The sequence below is a fragment of the Carcharhinus amblyrhynchos genome, chromosome 8 (assembly GCF_965287045.1).
Source record: "Carcharhinus amblyrhynchos chromosome 8, sCarAmb.v2.hapA, whole genome shotgun sequence".
In the NCBI taxonomy this organism is placed as follows: domain Eukaryota; kingdom Metazoa; phylum Chordata; class Chondrichthyes; order Carcharhiniformes; family Carcharhinidae; genus Carcharhinus; species Carcharhinus amblyrhynchos.
The window spans coordinates 59,233,880-59,248,020 of NC_137331.1; the positions used below are offsets into that span (position 1 = coordinate 59,233,880).

The 14,141-nt window shown below is 40.7% G+C and overlaps 1 protein-coding gene across 5 annotated transcripts in view; it reads right to left on the reverse strand.

The window, feature by feature from the left end:
* sgk3 (serum/glucocorticoid regulated kinase family member 3) overlaps nucleotides 1-14,141 on the reverse strand; it is a 101,107-nt gene that overhangs the window by 38,532 nt on the left and 48,434 nt on the right. For all 5 annotated transcript variants that reach the window (XM_080194136.1, XM_080194134.1, XM_080194135.1 and 2 more), the window contains exons 2-3: nucleotides 8,189-8,391; nucleotides 4,129-4,212 (exon numbers count right to left, since the gene is read on the reverse strand). In XM_080194136.1, coding sequence (XP_080050262.1) covers nucleotides 4,129-4,212; nucleotides 8,189-8,266 — 162 coding nt within the window. In that variant the 5' untranslated portion in view covers nucleotides 8,267-8,391. The remainder of the gene's footprint in view (nucleotides 1-4,128; nucleotides 4,213-8,188; nucleotides 8,392-14,141) is intronic.

The following is a 14,141-nucleotide window of genomic DNA, read 5'->3' on the forward strand; positions in this document are numbered from 1 at the left end:
TCATGAGACACCTTTCTGTTTCTGCATTGGAAAAATAAAATAAGACCGTCTCCATTGAGAATCTGCTGCTATTATTTTCTTCTTCTTTCCTGATCTGCATCCTGTCGAAATACCTAAATCTATATCATCTTTCAAGCTTATCAAATTCCTGGACTCCTCTCGATGTCATGACATTTTCTGCTCTGGACTACGTTCAGGTCAGTCTGTTGTCTTTTCCTACCACTGCAACGATTGAGAAACTTCAGTCTCCTAATGATCCTCTATCTGGCTCCAGGTTTTTTTGCTTCAGTCTATTTCTGGCCACAGATTACATATATATCTGTGCACGATCATCCACAGCACAGCTTGGCCTCCAATCGTCTTGGAATGCCCTTGCCATTGGGTCAAAGCCCTGTTCTGCTGAGATAGTTGCCTTCCAAGGAGGAATTCTATAACAACTTTCAGAAATCCTTAGTCCGAGTCCCAGGAGGTGACAAACTGATCCTTCTCAGAGATTCCAATGCCATTCAGGAAAGACAAAAAATTCTACAAAGGGTGTGACAGGCAAAGAAGAAGAAGGAAAAAAAGAGAGTTTCCAACTCCTCTTGATGAAACATCTACAACATGGACCTCATCGTAACACACACCCTGCTCTGCCAGCAAGATAAGCACAAGACCGCATAACAATCCCTATGGTCCAAACATTGGCACTTGCATGAATCATTCAAGCAAGAGTCTGCAGAGTTGCCCACATCACCCAGCCTATGATAGGTACTGTTGGCTAAAAGCAAATTACTATGGATGTTGGAATCAGAAACCAAAAGAGAAAATGCTAGAAAGTCTCAGTAGGTCTGGCAGCATCTGTAAGGAGAGAAAAGAGTTGACATTGAGTCCAGATGGTCCTTTGTCAAAGCTGTTGATAGCCCTTTGTCAAAGGTATTGTTGGCTGTTGGACTGATAATTCCCTTATCTAATCTACTATCTCCATCAGCCTGTTCCCCCCAACAGAAGAGGCAACAGAAACAACGCTGCAAAAATTATGATCTCGTACATCCCACCAAGGTAGCTCTTCTCAGTCAGAACCTCACTGCCAACCTCTCAATCTCCAGTTACAAGGAGCTATAGGGAGCCCACAGTGCTTGGTTCACCCTAAAGTCCACCTGTAAAGAGATCCTTGATGTCTCCACCAAGAAACATCATGACTACTTTGACAAAAATAACCAAGAGGTACCTAATCGAATATCTGTGCAAAAATTTGATTGACTGGAAACTTAACCACAGCTCAAGGAAAAAGCAGTAGATTTACAGCAGTTGAAGGCCATGGGACAGCATAAATCCTGCTAAAAGAATAAATGGTGGGTAGAAAGGTAGGAGATCCAACAGTCCACAGAGACTACTGACATGGACAGTTTCTTCAGCACTATCAAAACAATCTGGCCGAAACGCTCAAGGGCACACTCTGCTGAGAGTCAAGAATGCAAATAAACTCAACAAGAACAGGGAAGCATTCAGGTCTCACTGGAGAGAACATTTCGAAGAATTCCTCAACTGAGTCACTGCCTTTAACGTACACGTTCTCAACTCCATTCCTCAATATTCCACCTGATTCGATCTTGGCACTACCCTGATCCATGGCAACTCTAATAATCCATTTGACAACTGATAAACAACAAAGCCCCTGGAGAAGATGGAATCTCTGTTGAATTTCCAAAATACGATAGAGATACAAACCTCAATTGTGCACCCCAGGGTGTACGATTATTATATTTTGGGCCTGTGGCAAAACTTAAGGTTAATGAAGTCATGTGATCTCTTCTGCAGCCTGCCTGCCAGTAAGCCTGGGTGGTTTGATTGAGAGAGATCAAAAGAATTCTTAGATTGACAAAATGTTTAAAACAAATATTAAATTTAGGCAAACAATTACTTAATCACAGTACGGTGGCACAGTGGTTAGTATTGCTGCCTCACAGTGCTAGAGACCCAGGTTCGATTCCCAGCTCGGATCACTGTCTGTGCAGAGTCTGCACATTCTTCTTGTGTCTGTGGATTTCTTCCTTTAATTTTTTTTTTAAATTGGTTCTGATGGTGCTGGTTGATGAATGAATATTCGCCTACACAGAAAGTTCAATGCTCAACTGCTTGTAAAATACCACAGAATCTATCTTGAATTTGCATCTTATTTGAAAGAAGTGTCAGGTCAGATAATGTAGTTGAGCTGTGGAGTTGGCTTGAGCTCAACCTTGCAATTTTATAAAGAACTGTATGTTACTAGCTATTTGCAAAAAAAAACTTATCTACATCTGACATTATAGCTCAACTCCAAGTCAATTTATAATTTGGCAATGAAAAGCTTAAAACATGGTTAGCACTGCTGCCTCACAGTGCTAGGGACCCAGATTTGAATCCCGGCTTGGCTGAGTGTCCATGCGGATTTACTCTGGGTGCTCTGGTTTCCTCCCACGGTCGAAAAGATGTGTTTGTTAGGTGCACTGGCTATGCTAATTCTACCTCAGTGTACCCAACAGGCACCAGGGTGTGGCGACTAGGGAACTTCATTGCAGTGTTGATGTAAGCCTACTTGTGACACAAATTAATAAACTTTAAAATCAAAAATTGTTGTTTGAGGTAATCCTTGGTTCAAGCAATATTTAGTGTCAGGGACACAAATGCGGGAAGCTGAGGTTAAGATCTATTTTTTTCCATCCTGATCCTGGAAGTATAGAGAAAATTTTAGCCTTAATTGTACTCACTCTATGCCAAACATTTAGATACTAATTTGAGAAACAAATCATTTATAAAATAAATGCCATTTTATGAGTAATATATATTTGAAGAAAGATCATAAGACCACAACACCATAGGAGCAGAACAAGGCCAATCGGCCCATCAGATTTGCTCCACTATTTAATGAGATCACGACTGATCCAATATGACAATCCTCAACTCCATTTTCCTGCCTTATCCCCATAACCCTTAATGTCCTTACCGATAAGCATCTGTCTATCTCAGCCTTGAATATGCTTTTAATGACCTAGCCTCCACAGCTCTGTAGTAAACAATTCCACTGATTCAGTTTCCTCAGAGAAGAAATTCCTTCTCATCAATGTCTTAAGTGGGTGACCCCTTACTCTGAGATTAACCCCAATGGTCCTAGACTCACCCAGAAGGGAAAAACAACCTTTCAGCATCTACCCTGCAAAGTCCCCTGAGAATCCGATGTGTCTCAATAAGGTTGCCTCTCATTTTTCTAAAGTCCAATGAGTACAGGCCCAATCTACTTAACCACTTCATAAGAAAATCCCTCCATACCTGGAATCAACCTGGTGAACCTTCTCTGGACTGCCTCCAACGTCAGGATATTGTTCCTTAGATAAGACAACCAAAACCATTCACAGTATTCCAGATGTGGTCTAACTGGTGACTTGTATAGTTTTAGCAAATTTGTCTATTTTTATGCCATTATCTTTCAAATGAAGGTCAACATTCCATTTGCCTTGCCTATTATCTGCTGAACTTGCATGCTAGCTTTTTGTGATTTATGCAAGAGGATCCCCAAATTCCTTTGTGCTGCAGTTTTCTCCATTTAAATAATATTCAACTCCCAAGTGCATAACTTAATATTTTTCCACATTATATTCCATCTGCCATGTTTTTGTCCACTCACTTAACCTGTCCATATCCTTCTGTAAACTCTGTCATCCTCACCACTTGACTTCCAATCTAACTATGTGTCATCCATTTTCCTCTTCCAAGTCATTAATATATATTGTAAATAACTGTGGCCCTAGCACTTATCCATGTAGCATTCCACTAATTACAGGTTGCCATCCTGAAAATTCCCTTCTTATCCCAACACTGTCTTCTATTGGTTAGCTGATCCTCTATCCATGCTAATACACTACTCCCAACACAATGGGCTGATCCTTACACTAGAGAATGTCTTTAAATGAAAGCTGCAAGTTCGAGGGTAGAGATGAACATACAGGACCAAGAAAATGTTGACACTGATAACAACCAATTGTAAAATGATTGGGAAAGTAAACATACATATTCTGAATGATAAAATAGCTAATTGGTGTTCTACATAGACCTGTAGAAAAGCATGAATCAAGTATTATTGTGCACATGCATACGGAACGCCAAACTTACAGTGTTGTACAATTTATCAAACTCGGCATAGCGTCTCAAGACAAACCATTCATTCCTACCCACTGTCACCATCACTTTGTACACCTGTAAGAAAGAAAGAACATAAGAAATAGGAGCAGGCATAAGCTATTCAGCCCTTCTGAGGCCACTCTGCTATTCAACATCATTTCCTGCACCATCCCCACATCCCTTGATGAACTTACAACATGTAGAAATCTTTTCGACCTTGACCTTCAACTCAATCATTGAGACTCCACAACCCGCTAGGGTAGAGAATTCAAAAGTTTTACCGTCCTCTAACTGAAAAAATTCCTCCTCACCTCAGTCCTAAATGGCCTGCCCCTTACTCTGAGACAGTATACCTGATTCTAGATCGCCCATCTAGGGGAAACATCCTTCCTGCATCTGTCAAGCCCTAAATAATAATTTTGTATGCTTGAATAAGATCACCTCTCATTCTTTCTAAACATCAGGAAATAAAGGCCTAGTCCATTTAATCTTTCCTTGCAGGGCAATCCCTCCAACCCAGGAATTAGTTTGGTGAACCTTTGTTGTACTCCCTCAGTGCAAGTATATCTTTCCTTCAGGAAGGAAATCAAAACTGTGTACAGCACTCCAGGTCTGGCCTGACTGAGGCTCTATATAATTGCAATAAGACATCTTTACTCCTACCCGCAAATCCCTTTATAATAAAAGCCAAAATACCAATTTTCCTTCTTAACTGCTGCTGTACCTGCATGTTTGCTTTCAGGTGATTCATGAACAAGAACAAACACCTAAGAACCTTTGACATTCAACTTAGCCTCTCACCATTTAAGGAAAACTCTGCATTTCTGTTTTTCCCTACAAAAGTGGATGGTCTTACATTTTCCACATTGCATTCCATCTGCCATACTTTTGCCTCCTCAGTTAACCTCTCCAAATCCTCTTGAAGCACCTTTTCATCCTCCTCATGATTTGCACATCCACTTATTTTTGTGTCAACTGCAAACCTGGAAATATTACATGGATCCCAAGTATTGATCATCATCACACCCCACTTGTTACAGCCTGCCAACTTGAAAGCAACCCATTTATTCATAATTTTTGGTTCTGTCCCTCAACCAGTTTTCAAAGAACAAAAACAGCCTGGGAAACAGGTCCTTCGGCCCAACGAGCCTGCACCGCCATTTTAATATTACCAGTCCCCCCTCCACCCATGACCCTTATCTATTGTTTTTATGGCAATCCACATTGAGGGAAACTAATTTAGGGACAATTTATTACTTCCAATCAGCCTAATAGCACATCTTTGGGGTGTGGGAGGAAACCGGAGCACCCGGAGAAAACCTACGCAAGCACAGGGAGAATGCGCAAACTCCCACAGACACTGGCCCAAATCCATGTATCTGCACAGCAAACAGTGATAATCACTGAGCTGTCGTGTTGCCCAGCATCTGGTCCCAGTTTAAGAACACACTAACGACATGAAGCACTAGGCCAATCTCGAACATTCAAGAGCAGCCCAAGTACAACCCATCGCGTGTATGCCCCTCGTTGGAGAACAAGGTGGACCGACTTAAAACCTATGAATTAAAAGAGAAAAAACATTATTATCATACCAAATCCTTTTACATTACCAGGGACGTCCCACTGCTAATGAACTTTATTTAAAACAATCTCCTATATCCTCCCACCTCCAGCCCACTCATGTGTCTGTCTAAGTTACTCTTAAACAACTCCAGCGTGCCTGCCTCCACCACCTTACTTGGCAGAGCATTCCATACCCCCACTACCCTCTGTGTGAAAAACCTCCCTCTAATATCTGTGTTATACCTCTCCCCCCTCACCTTAAGTCCATGGCCCCTCGTATTATGTGTCTCTAACATAGGAAATAGCTTACTTCTGTTTACTCTATCCATTCCCTTCATAATCTTATATACCTCTATTAGATCCCCCCTCAGTCGCCGTCTTTCAAGGGAAAACAGCCCCAATTTGCTCAATCTTTCCTCATAACCCAGTCCTTCCATACCAGGCAACATCCTGGTAAACCTCCTCTGCACTCTCTCCAGAGTCTCCATGTCCTTCCGGTAGTAAGGCGACCAGAACTGGACGCAGTACTCTAAATGCGGCCTAACCAACGTTCTTACAACTGCGACATTAGACTCCAGCTCTTATATTCTATGCCCCGTCCTATAAAGGCTAGCATACCATAGGCTTTCTTCACAGCCTTCTCCACTTGTACTGCCACCTTCAAAGACTTGTGCACTTGCACCCCCAGGTCTCGCTGCGTTTCTATACTCCTTATGGGCTTACCCTTTATCATATAACACCCCCCTACATTATTCCGGCCAAAATGCATCACCTCACATTTAACCAGATTAAACTCCATTTGCCATATATCTGCCCAATATACCAGCCTGTCAATATCCTGTTGTATTGCCAGACACTGCTCGTCACTGCCCGCCAATCTAGCCATCTTGGTGTCATCAACAAATTTGCTGATCACACCACTTACTCCCTCTTCCAAGTCATTTATATACACTACAAAGAGAAGAGGTCCCAGTACTGAGCCCTGCGGCACACCACTAGTGACAGACCTCCAGCTAGAAAAGGACCCCTCCACTACTACTCTCTGTCTCCTCTTAGCAAGCCAGTTCTCCACCCATCTAGATACCTGGCCTCGTGTCCCATGAGCCTTAATCTTTTCTACCAACCTACCATGAGGGACTTTGTCAAACGCCTTACTGAAATCCATATAGACGACATCAACAGCTCGTCCTTCGTCGACCGTTTTTGTTACCTCCTCAAAAATTCTACCAGATTCGTAAGGCAAGACTTCCCCTTTACAAAGCCATGCTGCGTATCCTTAATCAGATTGCAATGCTCCAAGTGCTCATACATCCTGTCCCTAAGAATCCTCTCCATCAACTTGCCTACCACTGATGTCAAACTCACTGGCCTATAGTTACCCCGGTTATCCCTCCTACAACGGTACCACGTTCTAAACAACGGTACCACGTTTTCAATCCACGCCAGTTTATTCCCTCCAATCCCATGTGTTCTCATTTTGTTTACTAACCTTTTGTGCAAGACCTTATCAAAAGCTTCCTGAAAACATAAGCATACCACATCCACCACCGTTATCCCTTAACTATTCTGCTAGCTAAATCGTCACCAAGTTCCAACAGGTTTGTTAAACAGAATCTCACTTTCATCTCAACTCTGCCCAATCTTCCCATTAAATTCTCAGCTTCTTGTTAATTTTTTTTTGAAGAAAATTACAGTTGATAATTTACTTGCCATGGCCTGCTGCTCACTCAGGTTGAACTTGATAGGCAGGACAGGTCATGCACTAACCACAAGATGAGCTTCAAATGACACATCCAGTATCACCATGACACCTAATTTCACCTTTAATAAATCATTTGCCCACATTGTCAGCACATGCCACTGGCAAAGAAACACTCCTACATACTTTCATTATCCTTTAATCTTCATTCTTAATTGTTCAGATTCATGGCCTTCCCAGTTCTACACTGCATCAACTCCAATTCATCCAGAATTTTGCTGCTAATACTCTATTCTGCACTAGACTCTCCATACATATTGCCTCCACCCTCATCCCCATCTTAATCCTCACTACTGTCCTTGCAGTTTCAGTATCTTCTATCTCCCAGTACATTAACATTGAATAATCTCATCTAATTACCCTTGTTACACCTACTCCAATTGCCTGAAAAGGTACAAAAAAAATTAGTTCTTATTATATAAATGGTGGCATTTATCATTCACTCAGTGGCTTTACATAAGAAAATTAGATGCACACACGCATGCATGTCTGTATACATACGAGTGTGTGTCTGAAAATGAAGGGCCGCAAAACAACAGATGCATGGATTTTTTTCAATTAAACAAGCTCCCAAATTGATTACTTAGTAAGAAACTATTCTAATTACGACTATAGGCCAAATAGTTTGCAAAGTTTTTGCCTTAAACTATTTTAAAGATTTAAATTTAGAAAGTATTTAAATATTTTATCAGCAAAGCTCCCAGACTGTTAGTTTTGTTTAATACTTACAGTGTATCGCTTTTTTTTCTCACGATGTTCATCAAAGCTAGGAATACTGACATTGGGATGGGTTGATTTTGAATCCATTTTTGTTCTGCCAAACTGTTGCAAATAGTTGCTTCAAAACTGATAAATGGTGGAAGTTGAATTTTATGTGCATTTATCCAAAATCAGTAACTCATGCGTACAGACCCATATATCCATTATGATACCTAGAAGAGAACAAATCATCTTATTCAGCCCGTAAGAATAACAGCCATTTCGACTTAATGTTATATCAATGTTAAATTACAGCCATTTTCATGCACCAGGCTTCAACATTTAAGTGGAGTTATTTTATACTGTGTTTAACCAATTTCCTTCTTCTTGATAAGAGGGTCAGGGTGTAATCTAGAACTTGCTGCCTAGAGTGAACAAGGAAATTCTTCATAGAGACAGGACAGCCCACCTTTGTTTACTCTATCACACAATTAATTTTTGTACACAGTGAGATGGGGGCCAGATTGTGCAGGAGGCTATGCACGACTGTGGTGGGAAATCCTCCCCTGATTAAGGCAGAGGTGGGAAAGGGACTGATGGGTGCAACTTGCACACATCTGGCAGATTGCTGATTAGGTTCATTAATAAGCCAGCTGACACCAGCTATCCCCAAGCCTATCAGAATTTAATGGTGACTCAATTAGATTGGTTTGCCGTTGACAAGCTCTCAATGATTGAGTAAGAGACCTGACATTAGGGGGAAACCCTTTATTTGAAAGCTATAAGGATTATTTATGCAGGTCATTCAGCATAACTTTTTTCATATTATGTAGTAAAGATATAATGTCAAAGGCAAAGGCATTCTTCATATACAATCAATTAGGCTGGCTATTTGAGCAATTTTTTGTGTGGCAGTATGACAGACGATAGCAGCACATAGCTCTCAGCTGAAACTGCCAGGAACCTCTAAGAACTCAGACATCAGAGGGGTTTCTCTCTGCCACTGAGAGTCAAAGAGGAAGTCATAAAGCTACTGTCTTGCCAAAAGATCCAAGCAATCTTCAAATGTTGCAACCGCAAAACGAGTGAGGAACAAGGACCCTCCTCTCTCCCAGAACTTGCTACACCTGTTGAGTGCACCTGAAAAAGGCAAACACCAAGTACTGAGAAACCATTGCAGCTACTAAATCAAAACTCAAAGGAACTCAAGCAAAGGGCCCCCAGCAATATCTTACAGACTAATTTGAAATCTCATCTTTTTAGAGTCTTTATATTTGTATTTTAGGTAATAACTTTAGCACTTTAGGTGCTTGCAGCAGTTTTGTGATAAACTAACTTTTATCTTGTTTAAGGTTTGCCTGCTGCGTTATTACATGCACCTGCACACAGCAGATCTACAGACAATGCTTTCTGACAAGGAGATGAAGAAAGAGTTGGAAACAACCCAAATGATAATACTTGTATTATCGCAAGAAACGCAAGTGAAGAAAAAAAGGATCAATCAGAAGATAAAGAAAATAATGTTTAGTGGTGTCCCTCAGGGATCAGAATGGAGTCTGTGTGTTTCACTATAGTTTAGATAATGTAGATGAAGAAGAGAGCTGTATAGCTAAATATGCTGATGAGATTAAGTTAAATGGCAAAAGGTAGAAAATAACAGATGAAGTGACTCTAGATCTGGCTGAGCAAAACAAACCAATGATAGCTGACCAAGTTATGGTAAGGGAATATCTTGGAAATAGTGACCATAATATAATTGAATTTGGTGCCAGAGTTACAGAAAGGTGGACATTAAGTAAAATGGGGAAGCATGTAATGAAGAAATACTGGAATTGATAGTTGAAAGTAATTAAGTTTGGATGAGAAATGGGGTACAGCCATTACAAAGATAATTGATATCAATGTTTAATAAAAAAAATGAATTTGTTCTGTCTTGGTTCCCCCCTGCCAACACTATAGTTAAGAAAACCTGCCAATGCTTCTACTTTCTCGGGAGACCAAGGAAATTTGGCATGTCAGCTATGACTCTCTCTAACTTTTACACATGCACCATAGAAAACATTATTTCTGGCTGTATTACAACTTGTTATGGCTCCTGCTCTGCCCAAGACCGCAAGGAGTTACCAAAGGTCATGAATGTAGCCCAATCCATCACCCAAACCAGCCTCTCATCGTCTCTGTCTACACTTCCCGCTGCCTCAGCAGAGCGGCCAGCAAAGTTAAGGACCCCATGCACCCTGGACATTCTCTCTTCTACGTTCTTCCTTTGGGAAAAAGATACAAAAGTCTGAGGTCACGTACCAACCAACACAAGAAGCTATAGCTTCTTCCCTGCTGTTGTCAGACTTCTGAATGGATTATGACTTTGGGACTAAACCAAAAAAAAATATTGGAGAGGGTTAATTAGAAAAAAAAAGGAGGGTTTGGAGCAGATCTTAAAGGAGGCAAGCAAACAAAGAGATTCAAGGTGTAACTTCCGAAGCATAGGACTTAGATGCTGAAAGAACAGCCACCAATGGTCCATTTATAGGTGACTGAGGCATAAGTAATTTCAGCAGCATATGGTTGTGTTCTTATGAAGACGGAAAAACTTGATCTTTGTAATGGAAGAATATGGTCCCAAAACGTAGTCCATAGTTTAGTGGTTGATGAACTAGAATATGAAATGAATGAAGACAGTTAAAAGGGCAAAATTTATAAGATTGGAAAGCATGTACAAAAGATGAGTGAAAACATATAAAATGATATGCAGTTATCTGGAATACACAAAGAAAAGACCAATAGGACAGCACAGTGGGTAGCGCCAAGGACCCGGGTTCAATTCCAGCTTTGCGTGACTGCCTGTAAGGAGTTTGCACATTTTCCGAGTCTGTGTGGCTTTCCTCCAGATGCTCCAGTTTCCTCCCACAGATCAAAGCTATGCAGGTTAGATGGATTGGCTATGCTAAGTTACCCTCACTGTCTCAAGATGTATAAATTCGATGGGATAGCCATGGTAAATGTGCGGGGTTTGGTGCGGGAAGGGGGGGGTGACAGGGGACGACGACCTAGGTCAGGTACTATTATTTGGTGTGACTCGATGGACTGAATGGCCTCCTTCAGCACTGATTCTTTGACTAGGAAACAAAAAAGGGTCATAGATCCTGAACAATGCCTGAAAGGGATGTTTAATTTTCTTGAAAGTAAAGTAGTTAGTTAGTTACATTCCAACAGGAAACTTCAAGGAATTACAAGTTGTACCAATAAGATTAGAGAAGGAAATATAGTATCTATGTTTGAAAATGTATAAAATAACCATGTGGAACTTAGACAAAAGGTTGAGGCTAAAATGCTGAGGGAAGTATAAAGTCATCGCAGCAGATCAGCATGACTTTATGGTAGCATAAGAGGGGAGTGATCATATTCAACAGATTGGATAAAAGGTTTATCAGGGCTTTTGATTTATGACTTGGAAAACCAGGAAATAGATGTGCAGATGTTGCAGTGGATTGATATCTGGCTGTATCAAGGAGTCAGTGATGGGATCTTCACTATTTTCAATAATTAAGTTCAACTATAATAATGGCAACTGCCTGACAAAGTGAAAATGGTCCAAGTATCTTGAATCTTCATTGGACAAACCTAATCCAGATAATTAGTTCTCCGTCAATCTACTCTTAACCATCAAAAAGATGGAAGGTATCGTTAACAGTGCTATTAACTGACATGTACTCGGGAGTTGGTGGCATAATGGTAGTCTGGGCTTGTAATCCAGAAACTAAACTAATGCTCTGGGGACATGAGTGTTAGTGCAGGTGACTGACTGTGTTGGGTGAGTGCAAGTAACTGAGTGAGTGTAAAGAGTGAATGCTCGTGCATACATCATTATGTTCAGTCTCAGGTTTCTCACTCACCACCACTAACCAACCCTTATACCTACAACCCTTACACTCACCCACATACACTGACCCTCTCACATGCTGGTCAATTACTTTACTCTTTATTAACTGACAATTTATTGCTCTTGCGTTGCCTTACGTTTACTCAGAAATTATTTTCCTTAAAACCTCTAACTTATTTTTTGAAATCCAGTGTATTGTTCTGCCAAACCTGATCTTTCCAAAATGTTTTCATCAGCCCCTTAAGCGAGGATTATGGATGGGTAGAAATTGCAAAAACACTGGTCATGATCTACCAATCCTGCTTAGATAAATGGTCTGGAGAACTGGAGATTTGCCAATGTAACACCATTGTTTAAAAAAAAGGGTACAAGAACATGACAGGAACTGCAAGCCAGTCAGCTTGACTTGGTGGTGGGATAAAGTTTAGGGACAATAATCAGGGAAAAGCTAACAGTCATGTGTACAAATATGGATTGATCATGTGGTGCAGGGGGCTCTTCAAGTATAAGAGTAAAAGGGAATTTAGCTGTAGTGGGGAAAAGTATACTTACAGAGATAGATAGCAGTTGACAGCATGACTCCCTTGGGCTGCATTTCAATTTTAAGTGCAACCCATCTGATACATCATCATTATCAATTTCTAGTGTATTCATTACCTCTTCTTTCAACACGGCCTGTGTAGCATCTTCTTCTTTGATAAGGACAAATCTGCATAATTTGTTTTTTTGGTCCCTAATCATCCTTTTACTAATTATGTTTGGATTCCTTTTTATGTCAGCTACAAGCCTCTTTTCATAGTCTTTCTTTGCTTCTCTTACTTGCATTTTCACTTCTCCTCTAAACCTTCTATATTTAGCCTGGTTCTCCATACCATTAGCCACCTGACATCTGTTATAAGAATACTTCCCTTCATCTTAACCTCTCTCTTCTAGCATCCAAGGAGTTCTGTATGTATTTGCCCTACCTTTTATCTTCATGAAAACATATCTTATTGGTGCCCAAACTCTCTTTTCTTTGAATGTTTTCTGTTGTTCAAGTACTATTTTTACTGCCAACCTCTGATTTATTCAGCCCAGATCCATCCTTACCCCAATGAACTAGATTTCCTGCAATTCATTACTCTTACTCTGAATTGTTCTTTGTCGTTTTCTAAAGCCAACCTGAACCTTATGAAACAATGATCACTGTTCCTGAAATGTTCACCTCCTGACATTTGATCCACTTGGCCCACCTCATTCCCATGAATTTATCAACAGGTCTAGCCTTTATTCTCGTTGGACTGCAAGCATACTGCTGTGGAAAACTTTCCGGAACATACTCTCAGAACACTTGCTCCTCTCTGCCATTTACACTACTACCCCAGTCTATATTCAGATACTTTAATTCCCCCATTATAACTACTCGGATCATTCTTGCATTCTCTGTAATGTCCTTGCAAATCTGTTTCCTGACTTCCCACTGGTTGTTGGCCATGGACTACACTAAACAATGTAATTGCAGCTTTTTTGTTCTTCCACTTTAGTAAAAGAGATTCTGTCCTTGATCCCTCTGTAACATCTTTTCTCACCAGCAGTGCAATGTTAGCCTTAATGAATACCTCCACCTTTCTCTCTTTCCTGTCTTTCTTGAACACTTTTCTGGTCCCACCTGTCATGGGAATCCAACATTCAGTCCTGCCTTTCTTCGTGCTAGATCTATGTTCTAGCTACAGTGCCATATTTCTGCACCTCAGCCTTACCAATTTTATTTAGCATACACTGTGCACTCACATACTTGCACATTTACCCTGAGTTACACTTTATTACTTTTTCCTTTATTCTCTCCCTACCTAATTACCTTTTTCCCTACTCAAGTGCCATGTATCTCTCCCAGTATTCTGTGCATTTTGTTGTTCCACCAATATTTACTCCTGATTCCCACAGCCCTGCCAAATTAGTTTAAACCTTCCCCAATTGTACTAGCAAATTGCACCACAAGGAACCTAGTCCTGGATATAGGGGTGGCGGTGGTGGTGGTTGGAAAGTTAGAGACAAAGGACAAAGCAATATGGGTAATTGTAACTGGCGTGTGACAGGAAAGGATGAACATTGCATCAGCAAATG